We start from the raw sequence: 21,019 nt of genomic DNA on the forward strand, positions 1-21,019 counted from the left end.
AAGAATTCAAGTGCAATCTAAACCTCCCGATGAAAAGATTCGCATAATAAACTTTGCTTTCAACGATCGGTTTAAAATACACCAACGGATGAAGTTCGCCATGAAAACGTTTTTGACTTAGCCGGGATTCGAACCCGGATCTCCGATTGCCGGTCAGTTGTGTTAGCCAGTAGTGCCACCAAGCCATTTTCTCAGAGCGAACTTCAGGATGGGTTTTACCGAACAAGATGTTGAAGTCCGCACTGTGGCACATGTGGCGAGGGTCGATCTTACTAAGCCACTGTCGGGGTGAAAAACCCTTATTTTGTCACTGGTCTGCGACGACGAATTTTAAAGCGCAGCAGAACTGCAGGAACCGGTAAAGCACTGCAGAAAGCTGCAGTGCTTTATCGGTTGTGTACTACGACGTTCTGTGAACTTGTTCCTCTAGTGTAAGTGTACACAATTTGTGCATAATTGATTGCATAAAGACGATGAAGTAAAGAGTGAAGCGACAAGTGAAGAGACTTTTGAGTGTATAGCTTCGACCAAATTATTTATTTATTTCATGCTGGTTTAATCAACCGTATACATTTCATTCAAATGTATCTAACTGTTGCGAAGGGGATATGTTTTATATTTGAATTAGTTGTTCTTTACGGATACAGCGAACGCATATTTATTTGAAATGTTTTGTGCGTAATAGTGCTATTTGCGATATGATCTGCAATAAATAAGTAAAACTAGTTAGGTATTACGCTTTGTTTTTCATACTAACCACCTCTAGAAACCCATATGCTTTATCGATACTTCCACTGCACAACATCAAATACGCTCATCTAGTACTACTAGAGCTTCTAGATAAGTGGATTTGATTCGAGGGGCTATTGCTGAGCGTGTTTGCAGTGGAGGAATCGCTATGTTTCCGACCTCTGCGCTGTCAATATTTGAAAAATTTAAACGTGGCGAGGCAGATTGTTGTGTTTACTTAACTATGGCATTTTAGGAGTTGCAAACATATGTTACTAATTTCTCGCACGTAGGTATTTGTAACGTAATAAATGTGTATCATTCACATATTTACCTTAACGTTATTTTCTTTACGATTCATTCCTGCTTTGTAAAATGTTTATAATTTTTCGTTTTTACTCCGACATAGAGGTGTATTTCTGCGTTTCTGTAGAAATTTGCATAATACTGATGTTGCTAGTTAGGTTTTTCCATATTCATCACGCATACACCAATGAAAACTAATATCCTAAGTGCAAAAAACATGCAATATATATCATTAATGAATACACGGCCGTTTGTACAAGAATAACTGAATATCAAACATACAAATGCTTCGGTAGCACTTATAAATCTGTCCTTTATCTATGGTATATCATAATTTTTGTGTGCAGCAATCAGAAAATATATCTGCAATGGATTCACATCGAATTATTCATTATCATGTAAAAATTTCAATGCATTTTGCTGAATCAATTTCTTTTGTTTGATAGTTTTACGAATTTTCCGCGCCGCGGAGGAGTCGGATACAGTTTTGCCAAGCGTAGCCTAACGGGTTGAACACAAATCGCTGCCGAGCTGGCTGGCAGCATACTAAGTTAATAGTTCTTAGTAGCTCCCTTAAAAGAATCCATAAATGTCATATCTTAGTAGGCGACTTAAAGGTCTTAGTAGCCGACTAAGTTAGTCGCCGCACTAGCGTGTTTTGGCGGAAATCTATTACTAATACGGTCGTCTGTATTTATGATTTGGAGATTGAACTTTACCCACAGCTTAAGCAAAATTAAAGAATGAGTGAATGGACTTCATTTATGCTCTGTGTTTAAGAGCAAATAAAAACGAACGACAATTTCTGCTCAAATAATAAAAATATACCTGATACAATTCTCTTGGCAGTAAGAAGCAAATATGACACCGAAGTGAAATACCACTGCATGCATGAGACCATGCAGTAATAATCAGAAGAAAAAGAAAAAAATAGACATTTCCCAAATAATCTCTAATAACATAACATAAAAATAAATTTAATTTAATTACGTAAGTGATCACGGAGGTAATAATTAAATAGTTTTTCTTTGAAAATAGACGGAAAAGAGGATTTTTTTATGGATAACAACCAGGAATTCAAGAGATTACAACCAGAGATAAGATAAAAGATTTAGGATAAATATTTTTTCCGAGGTATAGTACATAGGAAGTAGGAATAGTGAGTTCCAGTGGTTCTAGAATCATAGGCTGATCTTGTCTTTAACTTGGATGGATTAAAATTACAATATATTAGATTAGCATAAAAAGATGTGCTGGCTATTACATCTTAAAGAGAGTGGAAAGGAATGAACCAAGTAAATATTTCCTCCGAGAAGATGTTCTACGCCTTGGCAAATTGTGGAGGTGATGGTAGATAAGATCATCTTTACGAAGGTCAAGGAAAAATCTAGCTCATGAATTTAAGAACCGCTGAAGTTTATTCTCTGATTTCTATGAAAGGTCGTCGTAGACATCGACGCAGTGATCAAGTTAGGGGAAAATAAGCGTTGAAATACGTATTTTACGCGTAGTACTGGAATGAAGGCTTTTGTGTAACGTCAGCTATATATAAGCTGTGATATAAGATTTTATTGACCTTATTAGAGAATTTATGCATGTGATGATTCAGTAAGATTAATACCAAGGTTATTAACAGAGTTACTTAATCTAATATCGACGTCTTTGGCATTAATGTGGGAGGAAATGGAAAATTTTATTTTATATGGGTATATCTCTGTGATGAAAATTATTTTTATGAGCCGATATAGATTTTTACCCGTCAACGTGTTTATTGATTATCTACTTTTAGATTGGATCTCTATCAATGGAAAGACTTATTTTACGCTCGTCTTCAGTGACGTCTAGGCGCTTGATTTCATTGAGGCTCTTTTTGTTATTTTCGCATGTTGTGAAATTGAAGTGCCTCCCTTGTGAGATACATTTTCTCGAATAAGTGTGCACTCTCATTGCTTGGGGATTTTTTAAAGCCAGCCCCAATTTTTCGCTGTAAAATTATTTTATAGTCTGCTCTTATTTGAGTTTTCATTCTTCAGAGAAAACAATCAATGTCGCTTTGATGCCATGTGTGCACTTCTTCAAATTAGAAATTTCTTTGAGATTTCAAAGCATGATCCTGCATCATGTACCTCACTGAATTTTTTTAGTGAAATTAAGTGAGTTTTGATAGTTCAATGATAACTGGGTGCATTCAAAGTCAACTGTGCTAATATTTGTTGGATCATGGTCTATTATGGTTGAGGAATTCGAGCGGAATGCATCTATGCCACCTTTGACTGATTGTGAGTAGTCATTCGTAGATGCAGATTGGAGCGTAAATTAAAAAGTCTCTCTATTGCTGGCGCCTGCGAATCAAGCTATCTTTTTTATGCTGAAAAAGGGCTTATAAAACTTTTAGCTCAGCAACGCATGAGATATTTGTGTACTTAGCTTTTGCCTTTTATCCTTTGGATTTATCATTAAAACTTGTGTGTTTTATTTTCCTTTACGGGTTCTAATGCGTTCTCTTAACTCTACCATAAATACATTCATGATGGCAACAGCATGTTCAACTTAATGTTGAAAATATTACAATTTCCCTTGTCTTTGAAATGGATTTTTTTGTAGATGTAACGCTTTCAAGCATTTTAATCATTTTATCTCTAGGTTGTTGACTCCGCTACCTTTGATATTTCTCTCTGTAGCTTTGGAATCCTTGTACGTCGTCCAAAATTTTATTCCCTCCCTTAGAGAAAGCGAAGTTCATGCCCGGTTGTGCATGCATTTAAATGGGCAAATTACCCTTCAGGAGACCGTAAGAACGGGGGCTGGATTTTAGACCTTCAACCAGAAAAAAGGAAGTGAAGCGGATGAGTGAATCGTAAAAAGAAACGAGACATGGAGATGACAAGGGATTCGCCTTGAAATCCAAGCAATCTTCGGCCGCATGAGCCCAAATGCTCATATCTGTTGTCATCAGCCACGACGAAAAACATCGTAAACTTTATTTCTTCCTGGATCTCGTACGTTCTCTCTCTATCTCTCTGTTTTCTTTATCCAAATATTTCCATGCAACGATGAATATTCCATTCGAATCCTTGGGAATAGTAATTACTGTTCACTGTCCTTTACTAGTGATTTTTTTGTCAATTTAATTTTGAATGTCGCTATTTTACCAAGACTCCCATTTCGTTTCTAATTTAGGGATATTTTAAGATTTAATTTGAGTTGCAAACTTTTGATGTCATCACGGAATGATGGGTTTCAAAGTAAAACAAGTTTTTCCTTCTTCTACGCTGTTTTGTGTTGAAAGATCTTTCATCTCTTTTAAGGATTATACAATATGTGTTCAGCATTAGGCTGCTTTTATCCTCCCTATTCCCCTATCCCTATGGCCGCCCAAATAAAGCTATTCGTCATCACAAGCGCGGAAAAAATGCGGCTCGAAAATTCTCCGCCTAATGAAAATCTTTATTTAAATTTTATGGTGGGAAAACTATCGTCTTAAATCTTAAAAACCAAATGCTGGACGTTGCTGTGGGTACACATTGATTTTCTTTTTCATGGAAATTTTGGTTTAATTCATAAAGGAAAGGCAATGGCAGGTGACAAAATTATTCATTGATGCGACCGGTTACGATAGTCTGTACTTTATGCCGGAAAGGGTCGCATTGATAAACAATTGTGGACTTTGGCATTGGCTTTCCTTTCTGACGTATCATAAATGAGTTCCATCATGATTCGCCTGGCGCTATTGGATTTTGGTTTAGCCTGAATTTTCATTTCATTCGAAGAGCCATGGTATTATTCTAGGAACCCAAATGATTTCTAAGCTAGAACCCCTATCTCAGTAATTACAATGGCATGGTACCTTACGGAGCCATTATTCATTACTTCCTAAATTAACAATAAAGTGCTGCGCTTCAATTCCCACATAATAATAAATAATATGGCCAACATAATTCCAATATAGATATGCTCTATTTAATAATGGCTCTTTCATGTTAGGGATAAGAATTGCTTAATCTATCTTGAATTTGCTCATATCATACGGCTGTAGCTAGGTATAGTCTGAGTTCTCTCATTTATCTATTCTAACAACTCTTCGGGTTAACAGTGAATATTCCAAAAATAAAAATGTACTTGACTTCAAATTGTACTGTTCACACCACTAATATTATTATCGCCATCCCCTTGAAAAGAATTGCAATTGTGAATGGCTCCCTCCTACAATGGCAGTAGCTGCTAAGGATGAAGTAAGTACATTTTCACGTTCATGAGACACTATTAACTATATATCTATAATATTAAAGTAAGAGGGTTGTTCTGAAACTAAATTCCCTTTAGGGATCACAAAATACTCAATTTGAAAGTCTTGGATGTTCTAATAGATGATGCATTTATAAGTAATAATAGCATGTATTTTGGCCTTTTTTGTTCCGAAGAACCGAGATAATTCAATTCTACCGCAATATTATTGACACCATCGCTCGCAATGTTCTTGTACTATTACCATTATTTCATGCTGAGGGAAATTTCTTGAGGCCAAATTAGCCTTGATGGTCGTAAGCATACCGGAATTATGCAGAAGAAAAATTATCCCTGGTTCATGCTGAAGTGTCCTCACTGGTGTATTCAATGCAGTACCGCGCTCAACCCAATTTTAGTCGGTATTTGTTGGGATGTTTCGACCATACACTCCAAAGCCTCGAATGCCTCCAAGCAATTTCCATTTGTCCTCCAACATGAAAATAAATCGCTTGGAACGTCGTGTTTTGCGAGCGAGGGGGTCAATATTATGCAAAAACCACTGGCGGCAGAATTTCATCGCTGGGGAATGTAAAGGTTTAGCTTCGATAATAGAAGAAGCTAAATATTTTACGTATTTACGAAGAATTATTGTCTAAGGTTTTTTCCATGAGTATCCTATGGGGTACATTCTTTCAAAGAATTCTTTATTCTACAAACCTTAGCAGAACTTACGTTATGAGTAACCCGCGTAACCATCCGTTTTTGAGAATGCGGAATTCCGACCCTTAGGTATGGAATGGTTGCCGACTCGGATATTTATAGGAATTTCAGGTATTAGAATCAGGGTAAAATTATACTTTGTGCACAACATCCATACCATGCTTCATAATGTACATTCTATGCTTCATAATGTGCTTACTATGCTTCATTGTTTTGCATCGTACATTGCATTGTTGCTATCTTAAAAAAATAACAGTTATCCTTTGGAACATTTAAATATATGTATAGTGGAGTTTTTCAAAATCGTATACATAATGAAATGAGTATATGGGAACATTATTCTCTTTTCTCAGGCAATCTCAAAATACCTTCACCACTTACGTCTTCATAGGTGGAACAAGACTTTTGGAATTTGCAAAAAAGTTTTATATAATAAAATACTGTTTTAACTTAAGTCGTAGATATCTATAGACGTAAGCACATCTGTACGACTGATAATGGACCACGGCATACTGTATTTTTTCTGTTAAGTTCCTTCTTCTACATCATCTCTGGCGGATACTAATTCCATCACCATAAAGAAAATATCCTCCAATTATGTATTTAAACATATCCCTAGTACGAGTCCTTAAATTCCTATTAATTTAAACCTGAGATTGAGTCGTTTTCGTAGCCATGCAGGCCAAAAGTTGTTATTATATCCGAGGTGATGAAGACATTTTCGCAGATGGAATACCTGATCCCTTCCCTTACCATACTATTTCATATACATTAGGTTTTTTCGTCAAATCAAAACTCATTTCGCTCGAGGCAGTGAGAATACTTAGGTGAACGAAGGAGGAAATTTCTCCTCATTACTTCCTCATTTTGACACCTCAGGGCTCGAAGTTGGAAGTTTCTGATAATATATTATCTTGATATCCTCGTGGTTCAATTTCTGCTGGGAGATTGCTTGGTTCCTCCAGCATGCGTTCTAATTTAGATCCCGTAGATTCTCACGAAGTGGGTATTTTCCTTCTTATATTTGACTGTATTTTGGCCTGGAGAGGAAATTAGCGGTCTCCTTACTATCTGGCGATCCTCTCTATCACAGATTTGCTCTCGTCTCTTAAATTTCGTGGTTTAATAATAATTGAATCGCTTGTTTACACAAGTTTGCCTCAGAAAACTGACATCATTATTTATGCTATTCTGTGTTTGATATTCAGATGATCTATAATCATATTAGTAAAAACGAAAATCAGCACAAGTAAGTTCCAGGTTCCGAAGTAAGATTTAAAATTCCACATGTTTATGCAGTAAAGACCGGGTGAAGTATATAAGTGAAGTGGTGTAAGTTATGCACGAACCACATCTGCTGTTTGGTTTAATCAAAGAAAAATTGGAATTTTATGTCCTTGTTAATGTTAAAAATGTCTCCAATTGTAGATGAAAGTGCTTTTGATACAGTGGTTGAATTAAACGCTGTATCTTTTGCCTCTGATTAAGATTCAGTTTCTGCCGTAGAGCTGATAGGCCTTGACGGACATTATCCTGGGCAGTATAAGGTTAATTGGCTATTACAGTCGTTATTCTCTTAGATAAGGACATTGCCACAAGATTGATCGACCCTATTGACTTTGTCTAAGAGAAATGTGCTGCCTGATTAATCTAGCTTCTATGTTACCTATATTTTCCATCTTTTTTAAATTGGTGAAAAAATTTTATTAATGACAAGTAATCGTGGGTAATACGATTTGACAAGTAATCCCCATCTTTTAACCATAGATGATAAAATTGTGGGGATTTTTTAAATAATTTATTATAATTTTAAGCCATAATTTATTTGGTAGCAAAATAAATTTTTATTGATATAAACCGTTCTTTTGATATATAGGTACTTTATACCATTCTTCCTACATTTTCCTGAACAACAAAAAGATTTCTTGATACCATTAACATTGGTTACATTAATCATGTTTACGAAAATAATTTTTTATAAAATATGTCAACACCCGAACAATTCATATGTATGATGCATTGAATTAAACTACTGAAGCTTCTACGTTGAAACTGTTGTAATATGAGATATTATGTTATAGTTATTGCGCAATAATATACTACGGTTGATCAAGAAGTGAAATACAAAAATAATGTTGGACGTAGCGTAATAAATCAAATTCACTTCTGTTTTGAAGAAATCTTCTCCGTAGTGTATTTGATATTTTGTTAAATCCGCTATAATAATGTGAATAAATCTTATACTCTACTTTTCCTGAAGAAGGCCATCCTGTTTCCTAGAAGGCAACTACATCCATTTTGTATTTAAGGCAACTCCCGTACCAATGTGTCTGCCGCCATCCTCATGCTCCATGCACCAAAACAGCCCTTAAGGACGTGGCCGGGTCTTGACCTTTTTATACCGTCCATTTTCCGGGGCAAATTCATGTTGATGATTCATTGTAGACTTTTGTAAGATGAGTCGTCATCCCAGCGTTCAACCCCCAATCTGGAGGACAATATAAGGAGGGCATTCCTTCATTGCTGAAAAATATTGGAGAGGTAATTGATGAATTAAGAAGATAGCCCATTTCATCCCGTTGTGTGTTGATTAAGCGATTCACAAAAAAAGACGGAACACTGTCAAATATTTTCATAGTGGCATTGACCCTCAATAGTGGTCATTAGAAGCATAAAATAAGGGGCCATTGGTAAATGTACGTCTTAGGGAACTGAAATTTCGGTACAGGAGCATGCATAAATAACTCATTCCGAAAATAAGTACTTATAAAAAGGTACTTTTATTTAAATTTCCTGGAAAAGGCTATTTTAGCTTCAGTAACTTTTGTTTTATTACTTCTGTTAAGAAAATAATGCGCTTAGTGAGCGGTCTGCTGCACCTACATTTTAAATGCTTCACTACCAGTAATCTTTAATCTTGCGAAAAATCTGAGTGTAGTAATTCTATGTTAAAACAAAATATTCCTTACGTTTCCAATCCAACTCGTTTCGTCATAAGCCGTAAATATAGTCCCCGAGCCATTGAAAAAAAAACGAAAAAACTGGACTTTCGGTTCATTTTGAAGCCTGACTTTTGCATGGTAAAATTTTTAAGTTTTCACTAGTAATTGTGTTGGGCATACATGTGTGGACGATTTTTTATAGCTGTCAAAACAAAAGCACTGCATGACTTGATCTTTGCATTTCTTCAGGGTTTCCTTCCGCGGCAGCTTGTTTGTGGACAGCAGTTTCGCTGGCTATCCTGCCAGCGGCACTGTTGTCCACAAACAAGCTGACACGGAAGGAAACCCTGAAGAAATGCAGAGATTAAACCATCGCCGCGGAAACCTACGTTCTTTACATGACTTTATACGCAGTCACTCGCTCGGGTGCAAATATATACCAAGGATGAAATCCGCCATGAAAACAAATCATTAGGCTTAGCCGGGATACGAACCCGGCTCTCCCGATAGCCGGTGAGGTATTCTCAGCAAGTGAGAGATCCAGCTTCGAATTCTGGCGAAGCCTAATGATTTTTTCACGACGGTTTTAATCCTTCGTGCATAACATTAAAAATGTCGGACGTCGTTAGACCTCGCGTAAATACTTAGTTAAATTAGTTATTTTACCAATTGAAATGTGTGCATTAAGCGTGAGAGCACCAAAAATATGTCTTACTTTATGTGTGCATTTTTATTGCGTCTCTCATGCACTTCGCCCACGAGGCGAGGAATGTTTTGGTGCAGATACTCCTCCATCTGCGGCAAACTCAAGCATCCGAAATGGATATTTTAGTGATGGGCTGATGGGGAGGGAAAACCCGATGAATATGCAATTTGACCAGAAACAGGTGCGCACGCTTACGAATGCAATACTGCTCGAAACACCGCATGGGATAAAAAGTAAATGGTATTCAGTGAATCGGGAGGAGATGGCTGTTTTGACGTGAAGATCAAGATCGATAAAATATTCGCGTGGGGAGGTAATCCCCTTGTCAAGAAGCGGGAAACAAACTTTATATTCATAGCCACGGAAGAGCCCATACCGTGCCACGCCTGAGTCTTACTCCCTGGACGTTAAAGTAGGAGAGAGACAATTGCAAGTCTACAAGAACTCTGGACAAGTTATGCGCCGTTTCCATTTTAGAATACGGATCCGGGTGCGGCCTTATTCAGTTCTTGTGATGTGTAAACTAATGCACGAGGAACATAAGTGTCTCAACTTCAACTATGAGTCGTCCGTATAAATATTTAAACTTTTATATCAAAGCTAGTGTGAGCTTAGGTTAGTGGAACACTATTTTTGAAATCATTCTTTTCATTTTTGAAGATGAAATTTTTAATTTTTTCATATCATGAAACCGTAGTTATTTCGTGCTAAATTATCTCTATTTGTTTTCTATTATAAATGAATTATTTTCCTTCTGTTTTCTATTTTTTTCTTGATAAGTTGTAGCAATCTTAACTATGGTAATGAAATTAATTACATAATTGACTATTTTCATCTAATGAAAACAATTTCATACAATTAAAGCCGTTTTCAGTAACGTTTACAACGCGCATTGACTTTAGAATGCATCGATAATTCAAGTGCATATAGTACAATTTTTGCATCGATAGTTCAAGTGCATATGGTACAACCGCTATAAATCCATGAAGAAATCATTCTCATGTTCTCCACCGGGCCAAGTTTACATGTACGATGTACATGTAAACTTGGCCTTGGATGTTTCGGTACTCGTCGCAGGCACCTTCTTCCCTCATGATGTTGCTTGAGTCGAGTAACAAAACGTCAGCCGTGGACAACTCGACCCGATTGAGAACCCATGAAAAAATTCTTCCGTAGCTCTCCGGGAACGCTATCTTGTTTAACATCCTATTTCAAACCTATCAATCTTTGATAATGGCGGGGTCATGATAGGTATCTGATGACTAACGGAATGAATTGGTCCATTCACCTGATGGTTTCAATCTGTTGCTTGAGATCTCTGTACTGTTGCCAACCGGCGCGGTTGAATTCCTCAGATCTAAGCACTCAATAAGATTTCTTTAAACAAATGTATACTCATTAACGAGAATTTTTATTTCCAAGTTTGAATATTTGCGTGTGTATTTAGAATGAATGGATATTTTTGGAGCTGTATAGAAATGTTAATGTTTTCTAAAAACGATTCATTGTTAAGGTAGTAAGAGTGCCTTAAGAAAAGTTGCAATAATTTGATGAAAGTATGTACACATATTCTTAAAAAGACGATTTTTCAATGATCCAAAGAAAAAGGGATTCCCGTGTCCCCTTTTTTGAAATATTTGACGTTAAAATTATGGTAATTTAACCTGAGCTCTAATGGAGAAATACGGTTTTCCGAGCTAGCGAAGCCGTTTGTAACAAGACAATACTGTGACGGCATTCATTAGAAGCAAATTTGATGACGAATCGAAATATGTGCGGGAAAATATAATGTCATGATAAAATAAGAAAGATATTTGCGAAAAACTGCCTGAAACTGGCAAGATGGCCGCCGGCGCAGCGTCTGCTCTGTTGCATCGGCTGGGGATTTCTGGTACCAACATCGCAAAACGAAAACCGCTACATCGACTTCGCCTAAATTACGCAAATGGATTTAGTGTCTCGGCTTTTAGATATACCTTACATATCTTTTGTTTATAAATAAATATATTCATTTAGGACTGACCTCTTAGATAAAGTCAAGGTTAATATTTAGTCAAGGTGTGTCAACAACAGTTCAGTGTGCATAGGCTCGAAGAAGTGTAAAAACTAGTCAAGTCGACTACTGTAAATACCTTTCAAAAAATCATTTTTGACGTTTGCATTACTCTTTTGCTTAAAAAAATAGGTAAACCGAGTACATCACTTGACTTCAGCCGATGCCGCTCTTACTACCTTAAGCGGCTATTGGGTGAAATATGTGAGTCATCCGATACTATGTCATCAAAACCGAGAATCATCTTGCACAGAAGAGTTCACTAATTTAGCGCGCGATCTTGGAATGATGCATTGGAAAAATTTTGGGATGGGTGCTTTAAGAACGATCGTGTTTACCACTCGCATCCTTTCCGACATGTAGGTATTGCTTTGAAAAAGGTTGTCCCCAGCGATATTAAACGAACTATTATCGTCGTAGTTCCATAAAAGTAGTTCAGTCTACGCGTACGCCAATTTTCTTCCGCATCTTACCACTACTTATCATTATCCGTGGATAAATATTATTTTTCTCTTCATTGATACTAATTGATATTTTTATCTTATCATGCTTTGTGTCATTTTTGTATTTTCGGCTGAATCGCCGATTATGATAATGTGGCGAAGACTTTGATCTTGCCTTATAGTATGTAGTAACCTGGAGTCACATTTCATCCTTCAAGATGATTTGTTTATTTCATTTATTACAAGTTAGTTAATGCTAGTTAGCATGTCGAAGAGTAAAACAAGAGAAATAATTTTACTGTAAGTAATTCTCGTAACTTTTTTAAAATTCTGCTGCGTCAGCTTACATTTTACGATTTCAAGGAACGCATACCTTTATTTGGACTGGAGGAGGTGTTTTGTTTATGCTTTCTGCCGGTTTAGGAAACTTAATTTTACATTCATGACCGTATATTCTGGGAAAGGGAGTGATTTCCATTCTTTCTTCAATTGCACATTTTTTCTAGATCCATTCTGAATTCCTCATTGTATTTTGAATCCCCTTCTTTCTTCAAGCAATGGAAAAACCTCGATCTCTCATGTATTTCTTCCACATTATTATCCTTTAATTGCGTAGAAAACTGAGTTAGATTCTCTTTTCTGTGATACCTTTTTTCTAGGACCAATTGACGTATGCTCGTAAATTAGCCGTGGAAATTTTAAATCTGCTGGTATCCTCACTGCCATGGCACCTACTCTTCTTAAAATTTCTAATTGCAAATTTAAGAAAGGTTTTGCAATGATTTCTTCTCTAAGCTCCATACCCTCCACACCCGCCGCCGTCATCTCTCCCTCTCAATGGCAAATCCTTCCAAATGTGAACCATAACTGCCCGTCCTGTCGGCGCGGGGCTGCAACTGCTCTTTAAAAATGTAATTACCCATAACTCGTTCCTAAGAATTTTTTGTGCTCTATTGAAGTTTCAGGTTTTATTAAAGTCTCATACTAAACGTAGCCGTCTGCCAATAGCCTAAATCATACAAAATTAAAATTATCAATTAATTATGAATCATTACTAATTAATTAATGTCGGCATCATTTTTCCACCCAATGGAAAACTTTTGTGGATGCAATGAGTATTTATTTCCATTCATAGTTTCTGTCATCTCTGTCGTTTTTCTTTATGCAAAAGGAAAATTTGGCTGTGCGAGTAAGTATTTTGAAGGGGATATTTTTATTTCTCCTATCATTTCAAGTGAAAAATAATGAAGTTTTCTGCTTCATTTGGATATTAAACTATCCCCATTCTAATTAAAGTTCTAGGTGATATTTTGATCCGTGTTAATGCGTGTGCCCGTGCGCTAGTTACACTGTGAACTAACTTGGATCCCGGATGTTCCTTGTCCCTGCTATTTTTCTCCCCATTTAGCAGCTTCCTTTTAGCCATCCAGTATAATACATTCCCTTACAGCTCCTGAAATCTGCATGGGGTTATTAGTCTACAAATAATTATAGAACCAATATTCCAAAGCCACTCGTAGTATATAATCGAGTGTTCATAATAATTATATGCATACTTCACTGTGAGCGAGCTCGCTGATTGCATGGAAAAATAAACAATTGAAGCCTTCCAAATGTGTTCTTAGCCAACCTTTACTTTGGCTATCATTCATCTCAGCAGTAATACACTCTTAGTTCGGAATCTTTATTTAAAGAGATTTTGTTATCTGCTTGGGAGAGTTACCTGGTATCTGTCCCCTCTTCAATGATATTTTTACCTTGGGTTTTCCCTGAGCTTAATCGCCTACTACTAATAGTAATTTATTATGCGATGATTTATGACCAGGTTTATTATGTATTGGCCAACCGTAAGCTTGAAAATAACTTTTCAAAAACTACCTCGCTAATGAAATATATCTTAAACTAGAATGACTATTTGTTTATCATCTTCTGACGATTTTATGAAATCTTAACTTCTGGTTTTTTGCATTGCCCCCCAATCTCATGAATGTTTTGCTCCTTTTTTTGTCCCCATAAATTGAGTGTACTATAACTGTAAACTATAGCACTAAATTCCGATGAGAGCTGATGGAATTATTCTCTTGTGTGCATCCATTGCTATCATAACTCCTTAATTTCTCCTGAAGGCAGTCGCATTTTCATCCGCCGCATTTAACGCCCCAGTTACCCTTTTCGCGACGATCATTCGAGTGACCTCAAATTCCAAATAGTCGTTTTAATAACTTCCTTTTCGTATATCCACTTGTTGCGCCGAGCACAGTTTATCTCTCCTTTCTCCACAGTTTATCCTCTATCGCTGGTAGTATTCCTTGAGGAAGTGAGTTATTTACGTGAAGTGCTCTGCGCCGATTGAATCTTTCCTCTAAATGTCGGTGCGATTTTTTATCCTGGATATGTTTTTTTCCCTAAAAATAATAGCGTCAAAGAGTTCTCAATCAAAATTTCAATTTTAAAAAATCGTAAATAAGTTATTGAAAAATTCATTCAGTCAAACAATGAAGTATTTGAGTGCACCTTTCATTTATTTGGTTGGCTGTGATATCTCATATAAAATGCTATTTTCGATATCAATATATTCGTAAAGCCTTTGGCGTAGATTTTTATATCTATGAAAAGCTTTGTTTAGTTTTTGAAACCCTCTATAACTCCATAATACAATTTAAAATTCTCCATCCATGTAAACAGGATACTGAGAAATGTACTTACTCCAAAACTTAAGATTATTTTGTTGCTTACTTTCATTGTTTATTCCATGGATATCTAAGTTAATATCCATTATGGAAGGTGTATTTGTCATTGGGTGGCGCTTCAGACTTGGAGACAAGTTTTAACGTGGCAGGGAAATCAAATTTATGGGCAAAAATCAATTAATTTCATAACGTATATCTGATATGAAACGTATATCTCCGAGTTTTAAACACCAAATTAAGTCAACTTATATTGTTGTAAGCAAGGCAAAGTCAAATTTATCGGCTTCAGGCGTCTTCATCGTAGCATTACGGGACATTCATTAAGAGTTGTAACTGTAGGTTGTAGGCATGTAGTGTTCTCCAATATTTGAAATTATTTTTCGTCGCCTTGCGGCGTAGTCAAGGTATTGCATAAGTATGTCTGATTGTATCGGTTAATAACAGTTTCCGATTCCCAATCCCCATGCCTTCCTACCCTTCCTGAAGTCTTCCATCCTATTTCAGCCATTTCTGTCTACACCCAATATGACCAGTTTTTCATACAGCCTGCCTCTCCGACGTCTTTCTTCGGGTTCCATTGCAGCATTTTTTCGGAAGTCTTTCGTTTCCGTTTGGTAGCACGTGCTCATACTTCTTCAACTGCTTTAGTTTTCATTTCGTTTCCTATCGTGTCACTTATTTTCATTATTTCCCTGATCCTTATATTCCTTATTCTTCCTTTTTTTGATTTGCCGACTCTTGACCGGAAGTCTATTTCCGTTCTCAATTGTAGGTTTCTATGACTTTTTCGTGTATAGCCATTCTTCATAGCTGTAAGTTACTCTTGCTTTCACTATCTTATTTTATATTTTCTTTTTATTTTCATTTAATATTTTCTGTAATCATAATAACTTACTCAAAAAGGTATTTGCCTTTTTTCCTTTACTGAATCGTTCCCTGATTGGCCTTTTGTTTTCTGCGAATTGCATTCCTGGCTATTTATACTCTTCACTGTTCTTTTGTTGTTGTTATCCTTATAGAATTAGACCCTGCTGAATAACTACAATGCACATATTCTTCTATGTCTCTATTTTAGGCATTCTTCTATTGTTTTTCTTGTCAAATATTCCATATCTTCATAATCTTGTGATATAACAACTTGATCGTCTGATAGATCAAGATATTAATGGTATTTAAAAGTACTTATAGCATTTAAAGGTATTCCCATAGGGTACATATCCTTTTTCACTGCTTAATTACTTGATCTATTTATATGTTTTAAAAGGTTTAGGGGATGTAAAGCTGCATTGTCTTTAGATATTGCAAATTATTTGCAAAAAACTATTGGAGACTGCAAAATAAATTTCTAAAATTAAGACTTTAATCAGTTACCTTCCTCCTGACTTTAATTAACGCTATGTGTGGTGGCGGCCAAATATTTACCCCTTTATGCCAATGTCAGTAGCAATGAACATAATGTGTCGGCGCTTAATCTATAAATGTCCTCCCTTCTTTCAGGACTCGACAAATTGGCAACGACGGCCGTGGAAGTTGGACACCTGCGTACCGAGCTGGAGGAGATGAAACCACAACTGCATGCAGCCACTGTGGAGGTGGAAACCATGCTCTCCAAAATTGCTGACGATACGGTTAGTACACGAAGTTCACTGGTCATTACTATACGAGGGCTGTTCGAAAAACGTATACTGTTGGGATTGCGTGGGCCCAGTTAGTTCTAATTCACCTGATATCGTGATGTTTGTAGAGGTCAGCTGATTTCCGTTCAGCCTTTTGGCTGAAATTATCATTATCAGTTGTTTAACTATGCGTTTGTTTGTGAAGTATGGCTCTTCTTCGTTTCGCGGATTTCAAAATGAGTAACTCGAACCAGCAGTGTTGCTGTGAAATTATACGTATAACTAAGAAACCTGTGAGCAAAACTGTTATTATGCTTAAGACGGCTTACTGTGGCGTTTCTATAAAAGGTACGACATTTTTCAAGTGTTATGGACGTGTTGAAGCTGGCTGTTGGTCGATTGAAGGCGAAGAGCGTCCTAGACGTCATTCTACGTCGGCAAAAAGCAACGCTACGGTTCGGGTAAATCGACGTCCGACGATCAGAGAGCTTGCTTAAGACTGAGGGATATCAGCTGGACCACGTTACAAGCTTTGATTGAAAAGTTGAAAATGTATCGCGTTGTTACGAATTTTTTTTCCTCGCCTGAGAATTGACGACCGAAAAGCCTATTAAATTCAGCCCCGAAAACTTGTGATTTTTTTTGCCAAATACTCGATCTCTGTTCTTCCCCACCCACACTACTCACTAACTTCTTCTGGTTCCGTAACTTCATAAAACCTTGGAAAAGTAGAAGTTTGGAGACGATTCCTGATAAACTTGATTGTTTCTGGCTTTACTTTGTGAAAATCCATTCTTAATAATAAAACGTTATTGTACTTTTCCACACGATTTAATTAATACGACCGGTTTCGTCGCAGAGGCGACATCATCAGGTACAGAATCCGTTATAATAACAGTTATTTTGTTCTTGTTTATCTGGTTGCTATTACGTTGGTAGGGGAGGGTTGCGTTGGGGTTGGAGCGTCACTCAGCTTCAGGGGAATCTCCAAGAGCGGGGAATAGTTTACAAAAATATTTTCATTTGCTAAAATTCCATTTTTTATATGCTTCCTTATCTCCAACTCCTCCAAGCAGTCCATCCTTCTTCCCTTTCCCTCAAGGTGGAGAATTTCCGGAACAAAATTGCTCCTGTGGTCACTCTCCCATAGATGTTTCGCAAAATGCGATTTTTCTAATTCCCCGTTTCTCAAATGCCTTCCATGTTCCTCTGCTCTTACTCGGAACGAACGTCCAGTCTGGCCTATGTAATAGGTCTCACAGTCACTGCACTTGAGTCTGTAAATGCCACTTCTATCATTTAAGTCAATTTTATCTTTTGTATTGCATAATAACGCCCTTAAATTAGATGTGTTATAATATGCTATTTTAAAGTCTTCTCTGGGAAAAAAGGTTTGCGGTTGCCTGTGAAATATTTCCATAATAACTCAGTTTGCACCAGCGTTTCTTATGCTCATTATGAATGGATGAATGGTATATCATTTTCTGTGCCCGGAGGGAGTATTTCTTCCTTAACAATTTATCTATTACACTTTCTTCGTATCTGTTTTTAACTGCAATGTTTTTGATGGTTTTGATTTCCATGGCGAGGTTCTCGGCAGATAGGGGGATGTTGAGCGCTCTGTTTAACATGGCATGAAAGGCGGCTAGCTTATGAGAGGGGTGGTGGCGGGAGTCGGAGGGGATGACATGGTCGGTGGTAGTCTCTTTCCTGTAGATTTTGAAGTCGTATCCTTTTTCCGAGGTTGAAATAGTGATATCGAGAAAGTTGATACTATGGTTGGATCCTTTTTCACATGAGAACTTTATGTTTTTGGCTTGTGTATTCAGTTTATTCAAAAATATGTCCAGTTGCCTCATAGTACCAGTCCATATGGCAAACACATCGTCAACGTACCTGTACCAGCAATGGATAAAATTGGTGTTCACTGAATCTTCACTGAAAATTTTTTCTTCAAACTTGTCCATATATAGTTCCGCTAAAAGCGGCGATAGCGGAGACCCCATTGCCAAACCTTCTTTCTGTCTGTAGAATTTGTTATTAAATTTAAAATAATTCTCTTCCACACACACTGTCAGCAATTTCACAAAATCGTCGAGGAAGGGTGGATCGGCTCCGGCTTTCCTCAGTGTTTCTTCTGCTATTTTAACAGCCTCGGAAATTGGAATGTTAGTGAATAAATCTTTCACGTCGAAGGATACTAACGTATGTTTGGATGGCGGGGGCTCTCTTTGGGTGAGAAGACGGCACAGTGCAGTTGAGTTATTCACCCCGTATCTTGGCTTGAATCCGGTGAATTCTCTGAAGATTGAATTGAGGTGGGAGGCTAGTTTTCTTGATGGTGCAGCAACACTTGAGACTACGGGTCTGATTGGAATGTTTGTTTTGTGTAACTTTGGAAGACCAAAAAATCTTGGTGCCTGCGGGTTCATCACTGTTACTTTGTACATCTCATTTGTTTTAATGATACTTGGGGCAGAATTTAGGGCTTTTTTCAGCAACTTCTGAAATTTGTATGTTGGGTCATTAGGTAGTTCCACTACAGGGTTGTTCTCAATGAAATCGTTGCACTTTTTCGCGTACTCAACTTTGCCCATCACAACAACTGCGTTGCCTTTGTCCGCTTTCTCAATAATTAAATTTTCTTCCCTTCGTCGAGGAAGGGTGGATCGGCTCCGGCTTTCCTCAGTGTTTCTTCTGCTATTTTAACAGCCTCGGAAATTGGAATGTTAGTGAATAAATCTTTCACGTCGAAGGATACTAACGTATGTTTGGATGGCGGGGGCTCTCTTTGGGTGAGAAGACGGCACAGTGCAGTGATTCCTGATATCCAGACAAATATGACGAAAGAATTGAGGGGAATCACAAAGAAGCGTTTTAGGGAGGAAAGTACTTACTAGTGAATTCAAGAATGTAACTTCCATATGTATTAAGTTCTGTTTTATGATTTCAGTCAAGGTATTCTTACAGCCCTCGTAAGAATTTTTGCTTTGCATCCTATATGATTGTTTTGCCATAAAATTAGTGTGACATATATTGCTGGATGAATACTTCGGGTGGGGGCGTATAACTGACAGTAATCCGTGATTTTATGTATTTGCTTTTAAGATATCCACTGTTTTTCTCAAGAATTGCCTTCATAGCACTATTTATTATGCGGGAACGTACTTTGTGTTCGTTTATGAATTATTGAGCTTCCTCTGTGTATGTGTTTTACGTCAGAGACTCGTAGAGTAGCTACCCATATGTGGTCTTTTGAATCCTATTATTTTTTAGACTTTATCTCGGAAATACTAATAATATTAAGGAAATGAAGTGAAGAGTTGAATAAGCGTGTCACAATCCAGATCTACCTTGGCCAGAAAAAATCTGTGTACTAGTTAAAAATATAGAGCGAGTAAGTCCATCTCTATACCAAGATATTCATCATGTTATATCTAATAAATTTCATAGTATAGATAATAATTGGGAATATCTGTACAGAGATTTTTATCCCGGGTGCCTCTGATTAACAGCCCACTCTACCCACTGATCACCCACGCTCCCCCAAGAGTCAGGCTTATAACTGTAAAGTAACAATATAACTCATGGTAATCCGTGATTTTATATTATTTGTTTCTAAGATATCCACTGTTTTTCTCTCAAGCATTGATTTCATAGTACTATTTATTATACAAGAACATACTCTGTGTTCGTTCATGATTCTGCTTTATATTCCACTATGACGTTTAAAATTATCTTACTGATCCATAAAATGTATAACGTGAAGCATTAACCTTTAGCGGAGGGCAAGTCGTGGTGTTCTTTCTTTATTGTCGGCATTGGAAGTATTGGGCTACGTTTTCCCCTTACGTTCACATTTTGAATAAAATAAAATTTGCCTTGGACGGTGCGAGGCGCAAATCTTGCTTGAAACATAAACTTTTTTAGGTTTGTCAAGAGTCAAAAAAAATTATTTACGGAGCAAGAAAGCTTAATAGCTAGCTCAGTAATATCCAGGTTGAAGAGACATGTCTCATTTTTTCGCTGGCAGAGCGTTATTTTGGTTTCGGACTCAGCCCGGGCCGTCACATGCGTTCGGGGACCCAGTATTTTATATCGATTCGGATCTTTGCATTTCCATGGCTCAGCGCAAATATTCGAGCCGTAATTCTTTCTCAATTCCAATGGGTAGATGGTATGCGTAGGAAATATATGACAATAAAAATAAATGCCGGCATGCTTTTTCTGCATTATACTGGGGCACCATTTCTTCGCGTTTTTCACTAAACATTTACTCCGCTCCTAATTTCATCAACGAACTCGTAAAATTCGTACCAATCAACGGACTCAGTTTTCTTGTTTACCATTCTGTTCATGTATTAGTTTCATATCCATCCAATGGTTATTGCCCATTCCCTGATTTCTTCCTGCAATAGCGTAATTTAAGGGCTTTTCATAATTCTAAGCGTATGAATCACAAGTCACGCTATGGAACCATTGCGTTGATCTTAATGCTCAGCTTCTCATATCATTGATTGATTTCTTTACAAAAGTCTAAATAATCTAAATATATTTCAAAATAAGCTGATTTTATTTTGAAAAAAT

General features: G+C 37.0%; 1 protein-coding gene across 1 annotated transcript in view; it reads left to right on the forward strand.

Moving 5' to 3' along the window:
- The window catches only part of LOC124161960 (dynein axonemal heavy chain 1-like), a 347,859-nt gene that overhangs the window by 231,404 nt on the left and 95,436 nt on the right, over positions 1-21,019 (forward strand). Inside the window, exon 17 of the mRNA XM_046538240.1 lies at positions 16,314-16,444. Coding sequence (XP_046394196.1) covers positions 16,314-16,444 — 131 coding nt within the window. The remainder of the gene's footprint in view (positions 1-16,313; positions 16,445-21,019) is intronic.

This window comes from Ischnura elegans, chromosome 7 (genome assembly GCF_921293095.1).
Source record: "Ischnura elegans chromosome 7, ioIscEleg1.1, whole genome shotgun sequence".
Lineage (NCBI taxonomy): Eukaryota > Metazoa > Arthropoda > Insecta > Odonata > Coenagrionidae > Ischnura > Ischnura elegans.